Here is a 26919-nt window from a genome sequence, read left to right on the forward strand (position 1 = left end):
TAGTCGCGAGTACTTGTTTCTATGGACTTTTTTAGCTGGTAGAACCCCATGGTAGAACCTTCTGGCTGCAACTTCTGGAGGAACCCCCTGGTTGAACTTCCTTTATTTTGAAGTAGCGGCGGTGACTCGACGCCCCTCTCGTCCAATCAGATCGTCACCTGTTGGCGACCAATCAGGTCGCACACCTCTTCCCGTCCAATGGTGCGCCAGCTTCTGCCTCTGTTGCTAGGCAACCAGAGTATTTTATTTGTAGTGACCACCACCGACCAGCAGGGGGCGCTGTTGTGCTATGTACCTGTTGAATGACCTGATATACAAGCAGAGCGACACTTAAGTAAACAGGAGTAGAGACGCACATTGATCTCGACAAAGTATTGATTTAATAATCACATTTTATAACAATCTGTCAGAAGAAAACAATGGAGCAGCTAACAGCCTCTGAATAGTTTGTGCCTGGAAGGAAAATTTGGCGGAAAACTGGCGTTCTTGGATCCAGAAGTTGCCCAAAAGTGGTAGCTGGTAGCTAGCGGCATCTCCGACAAATACACACAACTTTCCTACATGTCGATAAAGGTATTTAATTCTACACTTTTAATACTTCACAGCTGTTGATAACTGCGGAGCTACACAAACTCACCTGAAAGCTTTGCATGAGGAAAATGAGGTGGCAGTTCTTATTTATAATAGTGTTTACACTACCTATTTATTGTCAATACATATCCAAATGCATCGTGGACAGCAAAGTAAGAATTTCATTGCACAGGGAAGCACATTTCCACACTGTGACAATAAACACTTTGAATCTTGAAATGTTCATCGAAGCTCTTGAGTAAAAGAGAAGTCGAACGAAAATTCTGAAAAAAGGAGTTATGAGAGAAACCAAAACACTATTTTGATCGTGGGGCAAGAGAGCGGCCTGAACTACAGGAGGGAGGGACAGTTTGGTTCAATCTTGGCAATAAATGGCAGTCAGCTGTTGTGAAACATAGACATGTTCAGCCAAAGTCTTTTGCGATTCAAACACCTGAAGGCAGCACCTGCTGAAGAGCAGAGAGGACAGTTTTCCTGAAAAGAACATTACTGGTCAGGAAGACTTCCCAACAGCTACTGGTGAACCAGCAGATGCAACTCCTGTTGCCAGCACCTGTTGCATATCCTGTGAAAATGACTGAAAAAGGACAGTAGTTTCAGTGAAAACATCTTGCTTTGGTAGACTGATTAAACCTCCAAAACATGACTCACAATAAACTACACAAAGCTGTTAAATATGAAGTTGAGTAATTATCTAATGTCACTTTCCAAGTTGCTTGCTTAATGTTCATACTGAGTGGAAAATGACAATGCATATTATACGTTATGTTTGTGCTGAATGAGAAATAAGCCAGTTGAAAAAAAACAGAGGACCAGAAAGCCAATGGCCAAAGTTAGAAGAATATGTCTGAGTTGAAAAAGTAATGTTTCACAGTGTTGTTACTATCATATAAGAGTCAGCTAGTTCATTTACTGTTTATCCTGATGTTCATTTTTGAAAGATGTGATGTGTAGTAACTACCACCTGACCAGCAGGTGGCGCTGTTACACCGTGTACTAGTTTAATGATATGACATGATATATGATATATGCAGAGCGAGACTTCAATAAACAGTGGTTGAAACACAGTGATCTCCGTCTCAGTCTATCTCCATGTAGTATTGATAAAATAACCAGAATACATGACAGAGCCTATTCTCCAACTCCTTGACCTAGTTTCTCTTCCTCTTTTAGAACCTTGTGTTCTGTTCCAGCAGCTGAGGAAGAGCAGCACTCATTTTTTCTGAAAGATTCTACAGCAGTATCTTCTCCATCCATGATTAGCTTAACGTAGCTTGAGTTAGCAAACAGTTAGCATATTTATCCAACTATTGCACACCTGCAAATAGTCTACCAGCTAGCTTTGGGTTGTCCATCTATCAGAGGGAGGTGGACCCCAAGTTTCTCTACTGGGCCCACAGGGACATCACCTCCTTCCGATGACATCACCCCCACTCTGATGACATCACTTCTTCCTGTTTAACATCAATTCCACCCTGATGCAGATGATGTAGATATCTTCTGTCAAGAAGAGGAAGCGTCTTGGGCTAAAAATGGTTCAGTCAACGGACTGTGGTGGCTCAGAAATGAAGTGCTCATCTCGATGATCTGCTTTATTTTGAAAATCATGAGTCTACTTCCTGTTCTGGAGGAGCCAGTGCAGTACTCATGTACCATGTACGAGTACTTACACCAGTACAGTACTTACCATTGGTCCAGTACTGGAAACAATATAGTTCACTCCTAAAGTATACATGAAGCCAAAGATGTTTGACAACCCTCAGTGTTGTGCTCATGCTCAAAAGGCAGTGTGACATGGATGCTAAGCTAACCTGGTCCAGGTTGGGCTTTGAGAAGAAAGGTGAGTCTAGAGGTCTCCTAAACCTTTATTGGTGCAAAGAAACATATTCAAGAACATAAACAAATAAAAAAAAATTACACGCACAGCTGCTGCTACAACTGAGTGAAACTTGAACCAGAACCAGAACCGGAGACTTCTGATGCTTCCGCCTGCGAGCCGCCCGTCAAAGCCACCAACGCCTGCACGGTCCGGGCCAGCCGGGTCAGACCCTCGTCCTCCATGATGTGGGAGGGGGAGCACAAGGCATCCTGGGAGAGGGAGGAGGTGGTGGAGGTCTTTAAAAACAGATGTCACTCAAAGCTGGAGGCTAAAGCTCGAAACCCCCACGAAGCTGATCCACGCAGCTTCCGGTGGCCAGAACCGGTACTACAGGCAGGAGCCGCAATTGGGTTTCAAAATAATAGTTAAAACACGAAATGAAAATCAGATGAAAGTATAAAATAAATACATTTAAATAATAACTGACTGAATTTATAATTGGGGATTATCATCTTATTGGTCAACCAACAGGATCCCAAATGGATATACACACACACAAACATGCAGGAACAAACGCATGTGTGTGTGTGTGCACCAGATGTCTTCCCCTTTTATTTTAAAAGGGTCAGATTTGACTGTTAATGACTCTGACTTAAGGCTGAGGAACCAAATGATGTGTTTAAGGACTGTATGTAAATCTCAGACATGTCCTTTGTAGGAGAGCCAGTGGAGTTTGAAGGAAACATCTGCTTACTGAGGGTCTCTGAGACAAGAGGACCACCAGAGGGAAACACACACACACATTCACCTACTCATTCAAAAACACACACGCGCACAATTAAATCACATTAAATGTTTTAAATGGAACTGACAGTACACTAAAATAAGCAATTAACTGATCATCGGTGAACAGGTGTCTGTGGAGCCACAGGTCAGAGGTCAAGGGTCAAGGTCAGCGGTCCACTCCCAGTCCAGGCATGTTCAGGTCAGGTCGAGGTTCAGTCTCAGTCCCCGGGTCGACCCAATGGAGGTCCAGGTCCAGAGGTCAAGTCCAGGTCAGGTCCAGCTCCAGAGGGGAGTAGAAGAAGCGTGCGGACAAAGGTTTGCTCAAAGTTCAGTTTAATGGTTTCCTTACAGCAGGAGAGAAGAACCTGTAGTCATTGGAGATCAGGAGGGAAGAGGACAGAGGCCACGCCCCCCTCAGCTTCCCCTTACCTTAACAGTCAGTCACCTTAGTGTCATAGGCCTGGATGGTCCTGGAAGACCCCGGACTTTCCAGTACATCCTTAAATCTCAGTGTTAGTTGTAGAGCGAGCGAGCAGTGAGGGGGAGGCTGCGGGGAGAGGGGGGGGGGGGGTTGGCTGAAGGGGCAAGCATGTGAATTACCAAATGATTGATTATTGATCACATCTGATTGGAAGATGGAGCTGATCGGGCCCCGATGGGGGGGCCCGGACCCCCAACCCACCCCGTAGGGCAGGAGGTGCGCTAACCCCGCTGGCTCCCACCTCGGCACAGGGAAGAACACATTCTCTAAATAAATTAAAGGGAGAAATAATTTAATAACCTGTTTACATTTATACAAACCTCACGCCCACGCATACACATACGCACGCACACACACACACACATACAGGAGGGGGGGTACCGTCAGTTCATAGATGCAGCAGCAGCTCCCCCTGCTGCTGGGGAGGGGGGTTACAGGCACTGACACACATTCAGTCTGCAGGTCAGATGAGATTCGCCTGGCAGATTACAGCTGTATTTGGAGGTCGTGTGACCTCAAAGAAAGTCAAGTGACCTCACAGGAAGTCACATGATCTCACAACAAGTCAGATGACCCGAAGGGTTAAAAGGGTGTTATGGATGTTGTTCTCCAGGTGGTGTTTTTGGTTCCAGGTCTTGGTTATAGACCCCATAGGATGCACAGAGACTAGAGACTAGACGGACCAGAGTCTTATCTGGGATTATTCATTCATTCAGTCATCCATTCTTTCAGTGTCTACACCTCTTGTGGTGTCTTGGTACGCCTCAGTGTGGGGGGGGCAGCCAATCCCAGTTGACACTGGTGGGCGGGTCCCCCCAGACGGGTCACCTATCAATCAAGTCGTCACTCATTCACACCTACAGACGATCTAGAATCTGACTGACTGTTGGCAGGAAGATAGAACCTGGAGAACCTAGGCAGGAGAACATGGAGTAATGCTATGAGTCAGTAATCTGATGATCTCACATTATCTGCCATCGAACAGATGAGGTGTTCACTGACTTCCGGAAGAATGTTCTACTGTGTTTTGATTAGTGGACGGCTAGAACCCTACAGTTCTTGACCCTAGAGACTTATGAGTCATGTGACTTTCTGTCTGTGGTTCAAACAAATGCCGTAAAAACTACAAACATGGAGGGTATTGTGTATGCACTGTGTGTGTGTGTGTGTGTATGTTTGAGTCAAGGGGGCGAATCCATCATCAGCCGTTTGATTAGACACAGTTGTCCACCAAATTAAACGCTGTTTCACATAAATCATGAGCTTTGTCTGAAAACATGAAAATAAGTAGTAAGGAAACGAGCAAATATCGGTGCTTGAAAATAACGACCAATGAATGAACAAATGAATGAATGAATGTATGAAACAATGACTAAATGAACGAATGAATGGTTTCCATTAAACAGTTCTGCCAGAAATGCTGGTTGGACTGATGACATCCGTCGCCGGTGCCATCATGGCTCTTGCTAACGGCTAGCACTGTTAGCTTTCTGGAGCTGCTGTTCCCAGTAGCAGGTCCATGACAACACCTGAGTGAGTTGTCCAGTGATACTAACGCTGCTAACATTAACCAAGCACACCTCACTCTAGGCATCAATATCACTAGCTAGCCTGAGCCCGATTAACTGCGCTGATGCTGCCCTAGGGCGTGGTGGGTTCGCGGGGGGCTCGCAGCACAGACCGGACCCATCTGTGATTCTGTCACCTAGCTGACTACAGATGGAAGCAGCGTCGCTTCCAGAAAGAAGCTAATTAGCTGACCGTCAGAAGGCGAGCTAATTAGTGGCGAGCTTGTCCTGCAGAGATGATGGCAGGGTTAGCGTGCAGTTTCACGGGTTTGATGAGATGTACAGGTTCCCCACATCTCATCCCCATGCTGGGCCGCAGGGGTAAAGCTAGGCTATGCTAGGCTAGGCTAGGCTAAGGCATCTCAGTCCGTGTAGTGCTTTCAGTTTGTCCGCATGGAGGACGTCAGTGTGCTGCTTCTTCAAGGTGCTGCTCACGCAACATGGTGCTGGACGCCAAAAGGGGACCACACACACACACACACACACACACACACACACACACACACACACAACACACACAGCAGTGTCCATGAAGATGTAGTGTGTTGCTGCTCTAGGCCAGCAGGTGGCAGTAGAGAACGTAGAGCAGGACCATGGCGGCGCCGTAGAAGAGCAGGAAGTCTGTGGACAGCAGCGAGGAGGGCAGGGCCGAGGGCGAAGGAGGGGTGGGACCGGTGGGTTGGGCCTCCCCGGGACCGCCCCCTTCCACGGCTAGCAGCGCTGTCACACAGCGCAGCACGGCGGGCAGCTTAGACACAAGCACATCAGAGCACACACACATGTCGGCCTGGACACACACACAAACAAACACACACACACACACACACACACACACACACACACACACACGGTTAGAGACAGAAAGTGAAGCAGCGCGGAGGTCGGACTGACGAGGGCCTCGCCCACAGTCAAGTTGGCGGCAGAGCGTCCACGTCAGTGCGACCTCTGAACTCTTGTCAGCTTTAAGCAGGCAGGTGTTGCCACGGCAACTCAGACACGGTTTATTTATGCTGATCGATACATCAGTCAACGACCAGCGATCAGCCCTAATCTGAGTTCATTAATTTGTGTCCCACAAGCTATTATTGATGTGATATCTGACCCTAAAGGTCTAGAGTTACTGATCTGATATCTGTCACTAAAGGCCCTTAATTGTTCTAGAAGATGTTTTTAAGGGACTTTTTAAACCTTAGTGAGAGACAGAGGAGGACAAGAAGGAGGAAGAAACGGAGGATGGCGAGGAGAAGGAGGAAAAGTTACCTCGGGAACCCCTAGTCTGCGACAGGCGCCCAGGAAGCTCTCCACGTTCATTCGACACTTAGCAGCACTCAGCTTGGGCTGTAGAGGAGAGGAGGAGATGTAAGGGGAGAAAATGTCTGAGGAGGAACGTCCCGAGGAAAAACATTCACTCATTCAACCTAAAGTTCTTGTTGAGGACCAGGAGTTGGAGCTCAAATGAACCCCTACGGTCACTGAAGAGCTCCCGCCAGAGTCAAGGGCTTCTTCTCGTCGACCCTCATGAAGGTTCTTCCTCAAGGAACTCTTAAGGAGCTTCCTTGAACCCTGGTGTCTTTGAGGAACACTTAGATTAGACCTTAAGGGAAACCTGGACCTCAAGAGTTCCAGACCTCCAGCTCCAACCTCCTGCAGATCCTCCACAGTATAAACCGGACAGGAAGTGCTCCTCACCACGGCCGGGGACGGAACGTGGATGTTGGTCACAGAGCGCGCTCGGATCTGATTGGCCAGCTGGCAGAGGACCGTGCCATCGGACAGGGCCCCGCCCAGGTCCTCAGGGAGGCTTTTCTTCAGACGGGCCTCCAGGGTCTGCAGGGAGAAGCTCACGTTAGTGATGAGAACCTTCAATCTGCCCGGCTGGGGGCACCAGAGCGTAGCCTGGAGGACCTTGGACCAGCAGCAGAACCTCTACCTCTCTCTGAGAGCAAAGCTCCCAAGAAGATTAGGGGCTACTCTTGGATTATTTGGGAATTACAGAGATAATCTGAGGCCCGGGAGATCCTGGGTTCGGGATAATCTGAGACTTTTGGAGATCATCCGAGACCCGGGTTGTCACGGATTTGAGATAATCTGAGGATTACCTGGCGTAGCTGCGCAACGTCGGCCCTGTCCTCCTTGGGCGACCTCAGCGTAGTGCGAGACTCACTCCTTCCACACTCGGCCAGACCTGCTCCTAGCGCACACACGGGTGGAGTCAGTGTGGGGGCGGGGCCAGGGCCAGGGGGCGGAGCCTCCACTCACCTGTGGATCTGACGTTGCTGCGAGACGGCAACCGGAACAGGAAACTGCTGGGCTTCTGGTTCTGAGACCCTGCAGGGGGCAAGGTCTTCTGGGATGACGGGACATCTGACACACACAGACACACACACACACGTCAGTTATTTCAAATCAAGGTTTCTATTTCTCCAAAGTTTGAACCACAGATCGTTCTGTGAAAGGTGTATGTGTGTGTGCGTGTGTGTGTCACAGCCACCTGTCCTGCTGTTGGTCCTCTGAACCATCGGCCTGCTGCTGTCCATCGGCTCGGCGCTCTGATGAAAACCAATATCACACTGTAAATGCCGCAGGAACATTTAAAGAGCATCTAGAGAACATTTGGAGAACATTCCTGAAACATTTTCCAAATGTTTGTCAGTGACCAGACCAGGGACCAGATCCAATCAGGTTATAGATCGATTCCAATACTCCCTTTGCTGCTGTAATAATACCCGACTATGTACGGTTTAAATAATCTAATCAGCCAGATAATCTGACAATCTGTCTGATAATCTGACTAATAGACCTCCTACTGACTAGCAGAACATGATGATAAACTATCAATAATTTAAAAAAGTCGAACCAACGAAATCAATTTATGATTGAAAAACTTTTTCGATCACCGATCATCCAATGTGTTCGATTGACAGGCATCATGTGATCGAGCTGCGAGGGAGAGCGGAGCAGCACCGCTTTTTTCCCGTGCTGAGACGGGACCTGAACTCACCGCGCATCTCTGCCGCAGGCCTCCTGGGGCACCGTGTTCTGGGGAGCTGCCACTAGGGGGAGACAAACAGCATGGTTACAGACAGGAAGTGTGTGGGGGGGGGGGTCATGGGGAAGGGGGCGGAGCCAAGGCCCCCCCACTTACCAGGAGCTGCTCCTCCCCTGGTGGGGTTGGGGAGGGGCCGTCACATGACTTCCTGTTTTGGTCGGAGACTTCAGCAAACTGAGAAAGTGGAGGAGGGGCATTAGAGGCCAGGAGCGTGTGTGTACAAGTATCTGCACTTGCGTAGTTGTGTGTATGCGTCAGTCTTTGTCTCCGTGTGTGTCTGTATGTGTCTCCAGCGCGGGACATGTGACCGACCCGTTGAAGGGTTTGGTCCGCTGTCCAATCAAAACCGACTTTCTCTATTCTTGTACTCCTTTTATTTTTTCAGCTAAATTTAACTCACTGCTGCTTTCGGAACAAAACCACATACACACGCATCTGGCAGTACGCGTGTGTTGGTCTGTCTTGAAGATGTAATAAGAGGAGGGCGATGAAGATGAGTGAGGTGAGGTCGAGACTGAATGTGAGTAAGCCGATGAAGATGTGGATGAGTAAGGTCACAATGAAGATGAATAAGGTGAGGATGACGAAAATGATTCAGGTGAGGACGATGAAGATGAGTAAGCAGATGAAGATGAGTAAGGTGAGGATGATGAAAATGAGCAAGCGGATGTAGGTGAAGATGAGGATGATGAAGCTGAGGCTGATGGAGGTATACAATAGGAGCCCTCACCCAGGCTTCTCCCGCTGCTGCTGCTGCAGACGTTCCCTCTCCTGCCAGATGAGAAGGTTCCCAGGGCGCCGTCGCTCCTCTAGGGAGGGGGAGGAGGGGGAGAGGGCGACAGGGGGGGAGGGCGGCAACACCTCCACCTGGGGGCCCGACCTGTGTGTGTGTGGGGAACACAGGAAGTGACAGGAAACACACAGGAAGTGAGCTGAAACTGTTCAGTTCACTAGAAATTAAATTGAAATGAATTGTCGTTCCAGAAAACAAAGAAATTGATTTAAACATATTCCAAATACTTGGAAGTACTTCGATATTTACACTAGCGCCAAATGATATAAGATATACCAGAAAGTACCTTAAAGTACAAAATATCACAAAGCAGGTTGAGAGAACAGGAAACTACAAAAGGAAACCCTGGGATTTCCTTAAAAACTACTAGATGGTCGAGGAAGAAACAGGAAAGGTCTCCTTACAGGAATCAGAACCTCAGACCAGTGGGTTCTCAACGCAGTACTTGGAAGTACAGTGAAGTACTGTGTGTACTGAACACCAGTATTCTTCTTTCTACTTGTAGCGTGGGGTGACCTTTGACCTTTCATCAGCCAATCAGAGCAGAAAGAAGAAAAACGATCATGTGTACAGTGGGGTTCTTGGGAGGTGCCCATCAGGAATGGTCTGTCCCATGTGCTTCTCCTCGCTAACAATCCTCACATGGGGACAGTTGGACCCGAGGGGTTCTGTTCTGATCCGTCCAATCAGCAGCCAGCATGGCTCCTCTTGCATGGTTCTTCTCCTTCACTTCAAGTATGTGAAGGTGTTCTTACAGAACCTGGCTGACATTCCCCCTGACCCTGGGACTGCAGGCTGATGGGAACCCCCAGGTGTTTACTTTTCCCAGCTCCTCAAACACACTGTCATGTGCCTGCCTTCTGGTCACTCATGGCAACAGCGTTTCCCGACACCAGTGGAGGTCAAACTGGAGGCAACCAAACCGTTCCTCTGAGGAGATCCTTCACAGTCTGTCATTAGAACCTGATACTTTTTCTGGTTCTCCGCTCTCAGCATAGCAGATCTTAGATTAGCGTAGTAGCCCGGATGCTAGAAAGGGAGCCCTCAGCAGAATGGTCCGGACCTCAAGGTTCCCCCAGGGTCTGGTTTTCAAACTCGGCTGAGGAACTCTCCAGAAAATAATGTCCTCATCCGAAAAAGGGGAACCGCAAAATGAATGAATCCCGATCATCAGTGGAAAAAAAAATCAAGGTTCCATCTGTAGATCCTGAAGAACCCTCAGATAATATGTTTGTTGAAGGCAAATATGGGCAGTGAGAACATTGTAGCATGCTATGGCGTCACCATGGCAACATACCGCTGTGCAGTGGAATCCTGGCTCTGCGGTGGCCAAGTCCTCTCCTGGAAAAGACCAGCCAACCAATGAGACAACACCTGGGACCGAAGGTCATGTGACCGAACAGGAAGGAACAGGAAGTACCATGGGGGTGGCAGGGCGGGGAGGCGTGGCCTCTTCCTCCTCCTCTTCTGTCACACTGCTGTCCATGAAGTCCACCTGCTCGGCTTCACCGTTCACTGGGACGAGACAGAGTTTTGCATACAACTGCTGTGTGTGTGTGTGTGTGTGTATGTGTGTGTCCTCCATTACCTTTATCGCCATCCAGAGGAGACCTTTCCTCCACCTCCTCCTCCAGGTTCCTGCGATCTCTACTGACCTCCATCAGTCGGAGGGAGCGCTCTGAGAAATCGTCAGCGGACTGAAAACACACACAGTAATACTGGTAATACCTTCAGTGTAGGCCAAGCTCTGTCAACCAGCTTTGTCACCAATCTCACAGCAAATATGACCATGTATCCTCTGAAGAACCTGGGAGGAACACGTGAAGAACAGAGGTCTCCCCTGACATTTATCATGAACCGCTGACTATCAGAAATTAGACACATTCAGCTGGTCTTTAAATCCAAAAACAGGTTCCTTGCAAGTTTACTGCATCATCCACAGACCTCCAGGCTGCTCTGTAGGCGAACTGCATGGGATTCAGGAGAGAGTCTGTGGTGGATTTTAGATGGGACAACACGAGGTGCTCAACTGACTTAATCACCACAGAGATCACGGTGACAGGTTTGTAGTCAGGGAGTCCTGTGGTCCCTGGTTTTTGGGGGATCTAAGGGTGAGTAGCTCTGAACAGCCCCGGCTTCTGCTGTGATGGAAGAGGTGGGGCTGATCAGCTGGAGGGTGGTGTCACTGGGGACGCAGTCGGGACTGTCCGGTTGTCTTTCAAAGGGACAGAAGAACTCATTCAGGTCGGTAACTTGCCCGGTAACTTGTCGGTCGCACCTCCATGCTACTTTGCCTGTTTGAACATGACTGACACTGATGTATGATGTCACCGCGTCTGGGTACTTGTCCAGATTGTTGGTAGCAGACCTGAAAACATCCCAGCTGGTGCAGTCCAAACATGCCTTGTGGGTTCTCCACAGCTTCACTGGTCCACTTCTTTGATTTCCTCTCCACAGGTTAGCAGAGTTTTAATATCTGACTGTATACAGGAATCAGGTGGACCTTGATGTCGTCGGAGTCCTTGTGCAGCTCGGGGGACGTTGCGATAAGTGAGTAAGTTATCCTGAATGTTCTCCTCTCTGGGGCGGACATTAAATAAACTGTATTTTGGGAGTTCACTGGCGGGATTCCCTTTATTAAAGTCGCCGAGGACATTAACTAACTATCTGGTCGGCAAGGATGCGCTATGCTACCAGCACATTAGCCTGAGGTGGAATATAAACACGACCGGGATGACTAAGACAAAGTCATGGTTTGCAGTTCATGAAAAAAAGATTCCAGTTCAGGAGAAAGGGGTTGTTGGATCACTCTCACGTCGTTGCATCCGGCTACTGTTCGTGTAAAAACCTTGAACCATACAGCCATGTCTTTGTGAAGCGCAAAGCAGATAATGGAGCAGCAGCTGAAGTTCATTAAATAGAAATATTCCAGGTAATGCCGTGCGATGTCCACATCGGCAGAGGTGCACAAGTGCACCACCACATCTTCCTCTTCTCCAGCGTTTCACTGCGTGTACAGACGTGAGCGCACCTTTGACCAGGATGCTTACTAATTCCACAGACGATAAATCGACGTGGATTTAGGTTCTGATGTTCAAGTCCCTCTTGGTTGTACGATCTCCCAGAATTTTCACAAAACACAGAATTCATAAGCAAAACAACAGGCACTGACAAACCAAGGCGACCATCTTGGTTGAATCTAGAGATGACACCTAAAGTTCAACGACCCTGTGAGGTCAAACTACAGCTTCCTGTTCAATGTCTGGCCATGACCTCACAAAGATGGCTGTCATGTCTAGTGTAACTGGGCCACAGTTATAGATGAAGCTCTAAGTCTAATCCCTGGTGGCTAGATGGAGAAACTACAAGTACTGTTTGGGTCACTGGGCCCGCAGCTGTTCAGGAGCCCCCACCCTGAGAAGACCCCTTAAACTTCCTGATTGAAACCTTCAACTTCCTGGTTGACCTTTCAACATCCTGACTGGCCCCTTTAACTTCCTGATTTAGGTCAGTGACAATGTCTAGAGGAGACCAGAGGTTAGATCATTGAATCTGTGTTCCTGCAGCTGAGGAGCTAAATTGACAAGGACCTTCTGCATGGAGGTTTCATGTTAAGCTAACCCAGGACCTTGATGGCCGTACCTCGTTCCCAGACCACCTCTTGCTGCCACTGTCAACGCTGTTGAAGCCGGAGTCCAAACCTCCAAACTGGCCTGTGAACAGCTCCTGGTCCGCCAGGCTGCAGGAGATACGGAGAAGGGAAGTTTAACCACCGCAGGAGGTGACAAAACTGCACTCAGGTGTTCTGAAGGTTCTCTGGTGACCCCACAAGGATCCACGCAATCACAGGGGGCTGAGGGACTGATCAGGTGTCCGTCGTTCTAGATGTTTCCATGAATGTGGTTTGAAAGCTGTTGGGCCCTCAGAGAGCCGTCTAAAAACTACAACTAAACGAAACATGTCTGCACCCCAGCTCCTTATAAGTTAGCGTGATAAGATTGAACTCCATAAAAAGTACAAGCATGTCTATATGTCTGTTGGCTAGCTTGCTAAGCTTAAGTGGCGAATGACACCAAAAAAAAAACTACAAACATGTCTGCATGTTAGAAAAAGCCTCTCAGATGAGGGGTAAAACGTCTTCGAGTGAAGAAATTCAAGTCGAATTGCCATGACAACAATTGTCGACAAGAATACAAACATGTCTCGAAACTTCTGCACCTCCCCCCAGCTGTGACTTCATACAGATGTTACCACATGTTTTACTAAGTATTTCATTTCCTCTTCATGTACGTCTACCTCTTTACTTACTTTTGCTACAACCATGCAGTGGGTTATATTTTTCTATACACAGTAATCCAGTGCTGTGTGCTTGAAAACCCACACCTGATGAAACCTGACCTGAGATTATAATCCGCTAGTCTGGCCACTAGCCAGTGGAGGGATTAGTGCAGAACCAGGTTTAAGGGTGAAGGTGTTTGATGGGTCATGATGACATCATCTGGGAAGAACCAAGTACTCGTACGCAGGTACTGCACCACTAAGTATTATACCATTGCAGTACTGAGAATGTATGGTACGGTCTACCATCCATTTACGAAATACTTTCCAGATTACAGTCCATATTTGTCCTAATCTTCATCTCTAATCTGAGGGATTAAACTCCTCCGGCTCATTAGACCAAAGTACCTCATTAAGTACTTCTGGGACGGGTGTGAAGGTACACAGTAATTTTAGAGACAGGTTCTCAAAGGACCTTTGACTTCAACAACAGGGACACACATCATCAGTGCTTTGCTGACTTCCTGTATCGCCCCCTTCGTCCTCAAAGCAAATTTACACATAATATTTACACGTATTAGTACTCAGACTACTTCCCTGGAACCCCCCTCCCTCACCCCCCCTCCTCCTCACCAGCTATTGAAGCCGGTGGGCCTCAGGTGGCGCTCCAGCTCCTCTTGACTCCTCTTGCAGGCCTCCATGTTGAGATACTTGAAGATGTGGTACTTGCCCTTGGAGCAGATCTGCGCCGGGGGCATCTGCAGGGGGTTGTTGTCCAGCAGGAGGCTTTGCAGGTGCCGCAGGTGGCGGTAGCATAGGGGCACCCGGGTGATCTGGTTGCAGGACACATCGAGCCGCACCAGGGGGAGCTCTGAGATCTCTGGGGGTCCAGAACCATTGAGCCAATCAGATTCTACCAACACGTTCCAAGTCAAAATGCATCATAACTGCTGGCATCGTCTCAGAAATCAGGGCTAAAAACAGTTAGCTGCTGAGCTACGTTAACCAACAATATGTGGCTGTCCTCGTCACAGTTTGCTATCTGGCACATCTTGGAGGCTAAAGTGCCACCATGTTGTTTAGCAAAGTTTGCTACACAACAGAGTCTAATGGTATTTCACCAGACTGTGCGCTAAGTTGGCTAATTGTCAAGTCAGCCAACAGAATTGCATGTAGATAACAAAAGTTCACTGCGCATCAGAGAGGCTAACATCATTTTACGTAGCTGGAGTAAATGAGCTAAGATCAATGCAACTCTCCAGGTAGTATGTAGCTAAGTTAGCTAATCATCAGAGTACCTAATCTGTAAATTGGCTTAGCAACGAACAGTTCTAAGCCAAACGGCTAAATTAGCAAACTATTTTAACCTGGCCTAAACATGGAGGACATTCCAGAGAAGAAGATGTCCTGCTAAATGTCTGTTTGGTGGTGGAGATGTTGGATCTCCATGCTCGAAACAATATTTAAATGGCAGGCAAGAGACTGTAGTGGCTAAACCAGGCATAGCTCATCTTCATAGTAACTAGCTGAGCAGGAGGAACACGAGCTAAAGCAGCTGCCATGTATGTTGGTACCTTCGGGCAAAGTGATGAGCCGGTTCCTCCTCAGGTTCAGGTCCCTCAGACACTCCAGCTGGCCAAGCTCAGCAGGCAAACACTGCAGCTCATTACAGCTGATGTCCTGCATGCACATACGCATGCACGCACACACATACACACTCATGAGGATCAAACTAGCGGCAGAAACAGAATTGGAGGAAATCACAATTTAAATAACTCAAGTGTGTGTTTGTACCAGCTGGCGGAGGTGTGTGAGGGTGTAAATGGAGGCCGGCAGCGAGGCCAGCTTGTTGTTGCTGACGATCAGGACGCGCAGGAGAGGCAGCTGAAACACCGACGGAGGCAAACTGGCCAGGAGGTTGCGGCTGCGGAGGCAGGAAACAGCACGCGCACACACACACACACACACACACACACACACACACACACACACACACACGAACACGCACGCACACACACAGCTCTTATGACACATCTATTACCACTATACACACCCTTCAAAGACTACCCTTGAGAACAACTTCACTTCCCTGTGTACAGAGGAAGTTATTCTTAGCTTGCTAGCATGTTAGCGTGCACTGCAGGGACCCCAGCTTGCTTAGCAATGGTGGGTTGTGGTGGATCGAGGTAATAATGTTTCTGGAAGGTTCCTTTTATGCCAAAGCGGTGGTGACGAGGAGCTGTCAATCAACCATCAGCGGCCTATGAAATGCGTCCCTGGGCGGCAGGGGACACGCCCTGATCTGAAAGTCCTCTAAAGAGGGAACAGTAAGTAGCGAGGTGCAACCAGCTGGGACCATCAGGCTCTTGAAGACACCACCTCCAGGACAAATCCTCTGCTCTCATTGGACAGATGAGTCTGGCCCACAGCTGCAAACTTTTAAGTCTGAGTCTGAAAGACCGCATGGGTTACATGACCCAAGCCAAATCCACCACCCCAACCCAGCTCCATCATATCTTGGTGGAACCCAACCAGCACCCACCCGACGCGTCCGACAACCTAACCCCATCCCAACCATCCCCACCCACCCGTCACAGCCCCTTAATGCCCCTCCTACCGGGCAAGTGTCTCACCTGAGGTTGAGGTAGGTGAGGGCCTGCAGGTTCCCAAGGCTGGAGGACAGGGACCTCATGCCATTGTGGTAGAGACTGAGGGTCTCCAAGGAGATGAAGTGGCCCAGCTCCTCGGGCAGCTCACACAGACGGTTCTTCGACAGATCTGCAGGAACACGGCCAGGGAGGGGTTAATCTGACTCCATGGATCCATGGATCTACAATAGACCGGTCTATACATCCATTGGTATGTAGAGATCCTGGAGAATGACTCAGAGGATCATGAAGAACCTGGAGAAGCCTCAAGGTAAGGAGGTCAAAACTGAACAGGAAGTAAAAAAAACAGAAATGGATCTCCAGAGAGTAAGAACCTTATGTAACCCCGGGTCGATATGGCAACTAGCCCAACTCTGCACTTCAATCACATGCTTGTACTCGGAAAACCAGGACAGGTCAAGTGACCTTTGACCTTAAATTTGGATAATGGCTCCTGAACATACCGATCCTATCAACATATTTCTGTTCCCAAGAACCATATGGTCTCCAGGGAACGCCGCTGCGAGGGGTGGGCGGGAACCAGGAGGTAACCATGTAGGAATCTGAAGGCAACCAGGTTAACCATACAGACATGGCCTACATTCACACAGCGCCATTATCTGTGTGTGTGTGTGTGTGTGTGTGTGTGTCTTCTCTACTGTCACATAGCTGGAGGGGAGCTGTCGGAACAAAGGCTGAAGTTGGAGCTCTGTTGCACTAGAACCCACTAGAACATGTTCCCTGAAAATACAGAACCTTCACAGCAGCTGCCTGATAGCCTGAATGATAAAGTAAGCATCCCGAAGAGAACAGTGGGCGGAGTCAGAGCAGGTGTGGGACGGAGTTTTGTATTTTTCCCTCAGATTCAACACGGCCGTTTCTGGTGGAGCCTCATGTTGCGGGAGGAACGTCTGACGGGTTGTCTACCTCTTGAGGACGTTCCACCTTCATATAGGAGTCTTCTTCACCTCTGACTGACTGGGGTTCCACCCGCGAGATGTTCAACCTAGGAGGACCAGGGTCATTTCCAGGGCAACTCCCTTGAGGCAGCGCTCCGGGGGGTTCTCCACCCTGGATGTAGAGGGGAGTTTCTCCACCTTGGAACAAGCCTGCTGACTCACTCTGAGCATCATGGGAAAAGAATGTGATGAGGAACACTGCCTTGAATCAGAGCCAGCGCTGAAGAAAGAGGAGCAGGAGGTATCAAACTTCTGTAGTTGCAGTGCACTTCCATGTTTCAACCTCAGGGGGGAGCGTAGGTGGGGGGGATCCAGTGTTTGAGCTGCTCGCTGCCTGGAATCTCATCTAATCCACCAACAGGAGATCATCCTCCTGAGAACCTCCCAGAGAGCCAGAGGAACCTCTTATAACCAGAAGAACCACATGGTGGTACATAGAAGTAACCAAAGACCAGGTAGTCTACAACTGACTTTTTGACATCTGTTTGTTCTAAGATGTTGTTAGAGGAAGTATTTTGCCTCATTGCTAATAACACAGTAACGGCAACCATTGATGTCATTACATTTATAGTCAGTTATAGTCTGTTATTGCATTTCAAACAATATAATGAACTGTAATTACACAATGTACTGATATCACTTATGACATAACTGCAGGTATGTTACATATTAAATATTCTACTGTTGTTATTACATTGCTACAACACATGATATTAAATAATTGCGTGTTGTTCCGACAGTCCTTCCTGATGATGGCTTGAACCCGTTGATGCTTCCCAAGGGGAGGGCAGTAATTCCCATTAGCACCGACCTGCGCTGACCCTCATCGGGTTACCATAGCGACCGTGCACATTCTGTGAGAAGCAGGTCAGCAGTGGTTGGCCTGCAGAGCAGAGCTGGCCGCAGACAGGGAGGGGGGCAACCCGTCCTGCGGGGGGGCGCCTGTGGGTACCCATACCCCACCAAGGACGAGGAGGTCACATCGCCTGGGGGTCATGTGACCGCCTCAACCTCGAGGATCAGCCAGCAAGAACAAGAATCTAATTTGGACCATCTACTCAGCTCCATGACATTACCGCGGTTACATCACACACTGATGTCATCACACAGGCCCTAGCCCCTCCCCCCAGAACGAACACCTGAGGGATCTGCAACTCCCGCCGGGGGGGACGACGACACACACGCGGAGTGAAGCTCATAGAACGTTCTCTCGTGTGGGTGGGTGGAGCCTATGAGCGCTAAGCTAGGTCACAAGAGTCATTTTTTTGATGGTTCAATTCCAGGAGCCACCAGCAGGAGGCGTCGCCCTGCAGCATCAACATGCAGCCCGGCGTGCAGGCTGGGTGCTTGCTGTGAGTGTGCCATGTCACCGTGGCAACGCCTCTCTACTGTGAAATCAAACCAAATCTCATCGCAGCTCAACAGGAAGTGGTTATGAACGCTTGTCAGCGCGAAGCTACGCCGACGTGGATGGAAACTCATTCGCTTCCCACCAACCACTGACACTGACGGTGTGTGTGTTTTTGCGTGTGCGGGTGTAGTGTTCCACTGACATGAGCAGAGCAAGACATCCAGTTTTGTCTGCAGCCACGCAGCGTCTTCACTATTTTCTTCTTTTGTGTTTGTGTGTGTGTGTGTGTGTGCGTGCATTTGTGCAGCTCAGGCTCTAAGAGAAGGCAGCAGCACGCATCCTGTTCCACACGCCCATGCACACACACATCCCTAAAGACATCGTGACCGCTCTTGTTAACGTGCTGAAGTTCCAGGAAGTAGCCAGAGCCCAACCGTTTTCACGATGTTCCTCTGTCGAGGTTCTTAATGTGAGAACACGCTAGCCCATGCTGAGACCGCTGGAGACAAACTCAATTAACGTGACCACTCTCCAAAAGAATCTGAGGAAACCAGGAGGTTCCTCAGGCCCCCGGGGGCCGCAGCTCAGTAATCTATTATTAATAGTCATAGTGATCAATAACTCAAACCCGGATCAGGTGGAGAAACCAAATTCGACCAGATGTCAGTGAACGCCTCGTGTCAAGACAGGAAGTTGCTTGCCACGGTGACCAATGTGAGGCAAATGCGGCTGATTTCTATGGCAATCCATGGCAATGCTAGACTTCCTGTCTGTCTGGTCTCTTGACAGAAAAAAAACTCGGCATCAACCGCCAGCGGGTATACTGTGGATTGCAGCCTCCATGAACACAAATGTTCTGAGGAGACATTTTGAGTTTGACCTTTGACCTTTCAGAGGATGGTCTTGACGTTTCCCATGGCTATCAGTGACCAACATGGCCGACCAACATGGCCAACTACGCAACGGTCTCTGACCAATCACAGAGCCCCTCCACAGCTCCCGGCTGGTTAGCTGATGCTAAGCTAAGTGATAACCGCACTGGCCACGTTTAATGGTCTAGGTTGTGCATGTGACAGGGTTAGCTTCTGCTAAGCTAAGTGCTTCTGTTTCAGGCTGATCTTGCATTGCCCCGGTTTATTGGTCTTATTCTTCTGCAGGTGAAACAATGCATTTGCTGACCATGGGATTATTCCACGCTGGCTCTCCCTGTCCGTTCGACGGACTTCCCCAGGAGAAGAACTAAGAAAGGGTTAAGATAACCTGCTGAGGAACCATGTCAGTTGCTAGGAGACAGCCAACGCTGCCGGACTGAGGCTTTTGTTCTCTGATCCTGATGCCGTCCATCATTTCTGATTGGACTCCCCACGGACATCCCATAATAACCAGCTGCACTCTGGTCCGCTGCTGGAACAGGACGTCCCCTAAACCTCGCCAAAATAAAACCACTCTTTTCAACCAGGACAGAAAGCTACTGGAAAACAAACAACCTGACACACACAGACACATACACACAAAAGGCAGGGAGCTGAACTGAAACTGACACACACACACACACACACACACGCTGATGGTGAAACTGATATACACACACACACACACACAGGCAGGGGGCTGAAACGCATGCACACATACACACATCAGTGGTGAAACTCTTGACACACACACCCTGAAGGTGAAACTGACACACACACACAAAAACGTAGTAAGATATGCAAAGACCTCATCACTCAGATTAACAACTCAGGACCTGGTCATTAGCCCGTTACCATGGAAACACCCCTGCTGACCCACACATCCCTTCAATCATGATCATGTCGAGGTATTTTTCAAAGTTCCTCCAGGCTCCTCTGGAAGCTTCCATGCAGAGACTGAAGGAGTTGATAAAGTTCAGCCTGGGGGGGTTCGTGCTAACCTTCCAGCAGGTCACTTCTTTTCAACTCATTTACAGAATATTGGGAAACTAGCCGGTCATATACATGTGCGTGCGTGTGTGTGTGAGCATACACATACACATTTATAAGGCAGCTCCACTAACTTCCCCGGGGGGTGGGGAGGGTCGACCCCCTCCCCACCCCTCTTCAGTGAAGCAGCCATCTGGAGAACGCGGGGTTAATGCATCAGCCTGGTTACGTAAGACGGCAAAGCCTGGACCTCCTTTATTTACACACACGCAAACATACACACACTATCTGTCGTCATGTCACTGATTAGGGTTTGCATATGTGTGTGTGTGTGTGTGTGTGTGTCTGGTCTCCCTTTAATCCACAGACGGCAAGTTCCTCCTCCACCAAAGCACCTCTGACCCGATCCGTGCAAACCTTCAAAGTAAAAGCTCTGCTCTGCTCTCATTGCCACGGCAACGGCCAACATGATGGATCAAGAACCAGCAATCGAGGTCCTCCAGCTTCCTTGGGGAGACCCTGACCAGGGTCTCTGCGTTCTAGGACAGGGGATGACCATCCCTAGCCCCGCCCCCTCCGTATGCCCCGCCCCCTCCATGTGGCCCCGCCCCCTCAATATGGCCCCTAACCAGCTGTGTTGAAATCCCCGAGGTGAGGAGTGAAGCTCGGAGCAGCTGCCAGGGTTCAGTCTGAGCTTCTGCTGATGGCCCAACAACGGATGGGTCGAACCAACTGATCACGGGGGGGGGGGGGGGGGGGGGGGGGGGGGTCCAGACTCAGGGAGTTTCATTAAGGGGGTACTACATCCCTTTACTATTGTATTGATTTCATGAATTTCATTGTTAAATTAGTATGCTAATGCTAATATCGCTGAAGAAATATTCCTCCCCATTCCTGTTGTCAAGTTATTTGAACAAACTTCTTCACTTTTGGGGAAAATGAAGGGATGTCTTTGCAAAATAAAGTTGTTATAAACATATCCATGTGTAATTGCAGTTGTATAACTGTGTAATAGTGCTATTACAGTGTTTTGACATCCGCCTGAGGCTGAAAAGGCTTTTTTTAAATTGAAGTCAAAGAACCTCCCCTCCTCCTCCTCCTCCTGTCCCGTTCCCATGGAGACGTGGCGGCGAGCGTTAGCGACCTGTGTAATTACAGCGTAATAACAGCCCAAATGCGTGTCGGTTGGATGAAGACACCAGTGTTGGTGTGTGTGTGTGTGTGTGTGTGAGGCAACCAGGACAAAGCAGAAGTGCAAGCTGGACCACATCCGGCCCCCGGATGAAGCGCACATACACTAACGCACACACGCACACACATTGGCCTCCTCACTGCATCAGAACAGATGTAAACAACTGACAGAGGCAGCATCCATACGTTGTTCTGCAGAACCCCAGCAGAGAACAAACTTCACCCACGGTTTGAAGCAGATTCGCAAGCCTTTGCTAGGTGACGACAACTCCAGGGAGAGAACCTGCTCTCTGAAGGAACATGAGGTTCTCCAAAACACATTCTGCTGTGTCATGGGTTCTCCACAGACTTTCTGGAGTTGGGGTTTGAGGTCTGGGTAATGAGCGGCAGATCTCCTTCAAGAGGTTCCTCCAGGGGGACGGGATATAATAACACGGTAATAAAGCCTTTATCAACCTGATGGGCAGATCAAAGGCCCACAGCAGGCCCTTTGTAGTCACAACACACACACACACACACACACACACACACACACACACACACACACACACACACACACACACACACACACACACACACACACACACACACACACACACCTCCAAGCCAGTCCTGTTCCTCCACTACAGACTGGAGGTCACTTTATTAACTTTGCCCCCCCCCCCCACTCACTCTATCTCAAACACACACACACACACACACACACACACTCCATGTTTTTATCATACTGTCAGAGTTTGGCGCCTGGGTTGTACCACTGCGTTGGGGGGAGGGGGGTAGTGGAGTTTCCAGGCCTTTACGGTCCACATAAATTCATTAGATCACATGACTCATGTCTGTATATGTGTGTGTGTGTGTGTGTGTGCGTGTGTGTGAGAGAGAGTGTGTCGGACCAATCAATCCAATCATCCGAAAGTGAGTCACATGGTCACCAGTCACCTGACCAACCCATGTGATCGAGGGGTCTGACAGACCACTTACAGCTCAGGGGGGCGGGGCTTAACCTGGGCTGTCAGTCAGCTGTCAATCATCTAACCATTCACCCAGGAGCAGGAGCTGAGCATGGAACCTTCTGCATGACTTACATGATGAGCTTAAAGTTTGTGGATCACTTCACAAGAACATGACACACACACACACACACACTCAAACACACACAGGTTTGTGACATCGTGTTTACAGGAAGGAGTGAAGGGTCACCAGACATGTGAGAAGAACTTTGGACAAGCCCTTGATGGACCAGAGCAGGAAGTGGTGTGTGTTTGTGTGTGTGTGTGTGTGTCCTTTGAGAAGCACCCCCTTTCCAGATTTATCCTTCTATTTCCTCCTGTTTCCCTCTGCAGTCTCACACTGGGAGGGTCTGATGGCGCCGAGGGTCAGAAGACACTTTCCCACGGAGTCCCGGTCACAACCCCTCCACCCCCACCCCCACCACCACCACCACACACACACATACACACACACACACACACACACGTACACACTCTTAGTGTGAACTTCCTCCATCCATAGTGAGCCCAAAAAAAATAAAGGTCTGTGATTTTAAAATAAAGATATCGATGGACAGGAAGGTCGATGGATTAGGTTAGACTCCGCCTCCAAGTACAGGCCAGCCAATAATCAGCCAGTAGACCAACCACCTATCACTCTCAGATCGATCAGTGGAATCTGAACCTCTGCTGATCAATAATCCATCACTTATCAGGCCTCTGGTGTTCCTCAGACACTGACTTTGGTTTCTCCTCAGGTGGTATCTCCAGAATATCCAGAGAACCAAAGGTTTTAACACCTGGTTCTCTGGACATTCTCTTGATATCTTTCTGATATCCACCAAAATCTATCTATCGTTCTCCTGATGTCTTCCTGAAGTTCTCCTGACAATCCATGGAGCCAGCCGTTCCACATCCAGCATTTCTGGATGGAACCCTCCAGGTTTACAAACAACAACCACAACCCGGTGCAGAACATTTTTCTTTGGCTTGAAAACCTCGGAAGAGGCGCCAATTTTCATGTGACTTAAGGGTATTTTAGTGTAAATCTCAGGAATTTTTAAGATAAATTTCAAGAAATTTACATTTGAATTTAATAAAAATATTTGTGAATTTTCGGGATATATTTTGGCAAATTGTAGTTAAACGTGCAGGGAATTTCAAGGTGAAATTTAGGGGGATTTTCAGATAAGTTTCAAGTAACTAAAGGGGATTTTATGGTAAATTTCAGGTCACTTTTAAGGGTATGTTAAAGGGAACTGCGAGATTTTTTTAAACGCAAATGTCAGAAAAATGTGAAAAAATTTTTAGGGTACATTCAGGCAAATGTCATATAAATTTTATGGGAATTATAGAGTAATTTTTAGGTGATTTTCCTGTCAATTTCAAATAAATATTTGAGGAATATTTCCGGTACATTTCAGTGACTGAAATGTTAGTGCTGTCTAATCAGTGATGAATTGTTGACAATATCTGATCAGATGTTTCTGTATCTTTCTTCTGTATCTTTCAGCATGCAGTCCTTTCACTCCTCCAATACACTTTTGGAAACTTTAGGGAATCTTAGTCAATTTCAGATTAATTTAAGAGCATTTTTCAGGAATTTTTAAGGTAGATTTCAGGAAATCTAAGGGAATTTTCTGTATATATTCTTGCAAATGTCAGACGAACTTTCAGGGAATTATAAGGTAAATTTCAGCTGATCTTCAAGTCAATTTTAAATAAATTTTTGTTCAAGGGACTCCATCAAGGAATGTGCTGAAATTCAGGGACTTTCCAGGTCACTCCAGCATCATTTCAGGGGAAACATCATGCTGTGCCTTTGCTTTTTGCAAAAATTGGGATTGTCGGCAAGAGAGGATTCAACCAAGGCGTGTCTGCCAAAGAAACACCTGGGATGATGGAAACTTGACTCACGGGCTCATCAACTTGAAGGTTTGGAGAGGGAGAAGTTGTTGCTTAGATACAGTGACCGAGAACATCCTCAGTGAGAAGGCAGGGGATATTTACGGGAATTTGGTTCAGCGACAACTGACGAGGCATTGGAAGAGTCATTCAAAGACGGTCGGGGGCAGTTTGATGGTTTAGAAAGAAAAAAAAACAGAGCGATATTCAATCTGTCACTAAATGACGTACAGTGATAAAGTGTAGCAAAGTGTGTGTGTTACATTTAGTAAGGTGTGTAGCCAGTAAGCTAAGCAATAGAGTAACAAACAAAAAATTCCCCCTTCTCCGCCGCCGGCACATTTATCCGATCCTCAAGATAAATGCACTTCTGTTATTATCTGTGATTATGTTTAATACATTTTTTGTCATTTATAAAGTAATTTTAAAACACAACAAAAAACAGGGTTCTGGAACCAATTAGCAGCGTTTCCATTCATTTTAATGAGGAAAGTTACGAGCTCAGCCATGGGGTGAATTAAACTCACAAGTCAAGGTTCCACTGATCAAACACCTGGAAAGTTTGGATTGAACACCTGAGCGGACGGGAAAGTTGTGATCAAAAACCTTCAAAGTTTGGATAAGGCACCAGAAATGTTTTGATGAAGCACCTGGGAGGTTTTGATAAAACACCTTAAACGCTTAGGTAAAGCCCCCTGGAAAGTTTGGATAGGATGCGGGACAGAGGGGGAGGAGGAAGGCACTTTTCTGTTCGTGGGTCGGTGTGGGGGGTCGGGCTGGACCGGGTCAGGTGGGGTCGAAAAGCAGCTTGAACATCAGAAAACGCGTCGTCCCAAACGAGCGTCCACTTTGACAGATGTTCATGAACCGGCCGAACACTCAATCCGGCTCCGGACGTCGGACTCGGTCTTCGGCTTCGGTTTTCTCTCGAACGCCGGCGGTATATCGAACCGGACCGCAGCCGAAGGACAAAGCGGCGGCCGCGGATTCAAGGGAGGTCCGGCTCAACCTTTCGGGGGGACCGGGACGCCGCGGCAGGGGAGACGAAGCTAAACAGCGAGTTCCCCCCGTGGGGTCTGGCTACGCCGGGGTGAAGAAAGAGGCAGGTGGCGAGAAAACAAAAGAGCGACGAGGAGTTCCGGGAAAGAGGAGGAGGACGAAGAGGAAAAGCACCGACCTGCGTGCGTGATGTCGGACAGGTCGTAGTTCCTGGCGCTCCTCGGGAACTCCTTGAGCTTCCGGTTTGCCAGGTTGAGCGCGCCGCCGGAAGCCGCCTCCTCCAGCGCCTTCTCCACGCTGCGGCTCGCCGCCACGGCGGCCACGGCGGCCGGCAGCTGCGCTCCGTCCCCGGCCGCCATCTACCGCCGCCGGGGGCTCATCGCTCCCGCGGGACGATGAACAAAGAGGCTGCACGTCCTCGGAGCTCCGGGGATGAGGGCGGGGGGGGAGCGGGGGTCCGCGTCAGTCCTCGCTCGTCCGAGGCACAGCTTCGGGTCCGTCCGCGTCACTGGCCGGGAGGCGCTGCTCCGCGGCTCCGGGCGCCTGTCAATCACCCGGGGAGGGGAGGAGGGAGAGTGGCGTCAAGCTAGTGAACAGACCGGAAGTCAAAGAGGAGCACGACGCGCCCTTTCAAAATAAAAGCAGCGCCGGAAACACGATAGCTTTGATGACACGGGGGAAGCAGGCTGTCTATGACGTCACGACAAGGGGGAAGCCATGACGGGGTTGGGGGGGGTCACCGGACAGGAAGCGATCGGGACATCCTGTTTGTGATCGATGAGTCAGAAATGATCAGAAAACAGAAGAGCTGGAAGAACTTCTTCAACCCACTCCCTTTCGTGATCTCCTCTGCCAATCGCCTGCTTCCTTCTACCAAGATCTTCACCATCCCTCCTCTGTCCACGTCCGAACCAGCTCAGTCTTGACTAGCTGTAAACCCACAACTCTGCATGGACACGTGAGAAGGTTGGGCCAGAACCACAATGAGGAAGCTGTTGAAGGTCTCCAGAGGAGAAGAAGAATACGGGCTGGAGTAAACACACTGTCATTAGGTTTTGAAGAAGGAGCGTGAGAGGAGGTCACCATGGTGTGTGTGTGTGTGTGTGCTGGTATGTGTGTGAGTGTGAGGTTCTCGACCGGCCATCCCTCAACAGGACCTCTATAGATCCCATAATGCTCCACAGCTGTCTTGGTCTGGCCAGATGGCGCAGTCGGTCACTTCCTGTAGCGTTCATGGTGTGTACTCTCACACACACGCATACATTTAAGTTTGAATCTGTAGAAAAGCAAGGTATTTTAAAGGAAGGTATTTAGAGGGCTTTCAAAAATACAACCAACAGGATGGTTCAGAAGACTAAGAGACCGGACAATGACAGGAAGTGGGGGTAAGTTCAGGTGCAGTCAGACAAAGGAAACTCAAGTGTTCATGTGTTTGCTTCTTCTCTCGAAATGAGAAGTAAACTAAAAACACCGGTCGTAAAAAAGCCATTTACCGTCGGATTTTGGGCTTTTATTTCGGCGGCTCTAAGTGGAAGTGGAGCACAGCGCCCTCGAAATCCGACTGACTTTCTAGGAAGGAGCGAGACGGCAAACGGGAGGGCAGGCTGGCGG

At 48.9% G+C, this 26919-nt stretch overlaps 1 protein-coding gene across 4 annotated transcripts; it reads right to left on the reverse strand.

The window, feature by feature from the left end:
- Positions 1-2445: 2445 nt before the first annotated feature.
- Positions 2446-25829, reverse strand: lrch4 (leucine-rich repeats and calponin homology (CH) domain containing 4). Of its 4 annotated transcripts, none has more exons than XM_086165196.1 (18): positions 25487-25822; positions 15999-16143; positions 15160-15289; positions 14940-15045; positions 13999-14245; positions 12730-12826; positions 10676-10784; positions 10508-10602; positions 10385-10428; positions 9025-9174; positions 8391-8468; positions 8247-8298; positions 7737-7794; positions 7505-7609; positions 7345-7436; positions 6935-7072; positions 6506-6583; positions 2446-2679 (listed from the first exon to the last, which is right to left on the reverse strand). In XM_086165196.1, exons 1-18 carry the CDS (start codon positions 25665-25667, stop codon positions 2524-2526), a joined length of 2061 nt encoding a protein of 686 aa, XP_086021322.1. In that variant the 5' UTR covers positions 25668-25822; the 3' UTR covers positions 2446-2523. The 4 variants fall into 4 exon arrangements, with proteins under 4 accessions (XP_086021322.1, XP_086021323.1, XP_086021320.1 ...); XM_086165197.1 differs by having other exon boundaries at positions 7345-7430; positions 25487-25819; XM_086165194.1 differs by lacking the exon at positions 2446-2679 and adding an exon at positions 3513-6032 and having other exon boundaries at positions 25487-25829.
- Positions 25830-26919: the final 1090 nt, after the last annotated feature.

The sequence above is a fragment of the Fistularia commersonii genome, chromosome 19, assembly GCF_037954325.1.
Source record: "Fistularia commersonii isolate RoL2024-O1a breed Wild chromosome 19, RoL_Fcom_v1.0, whole genome shotgun sequence".
Classification (NCBI taxonomy): domain Eukaryota; kingdom Metazoa; phylum Chordata; class Actinopteri; order Syngnathiformes; family Fistulariidae; genus Fistularia; species Fistularia commersonii.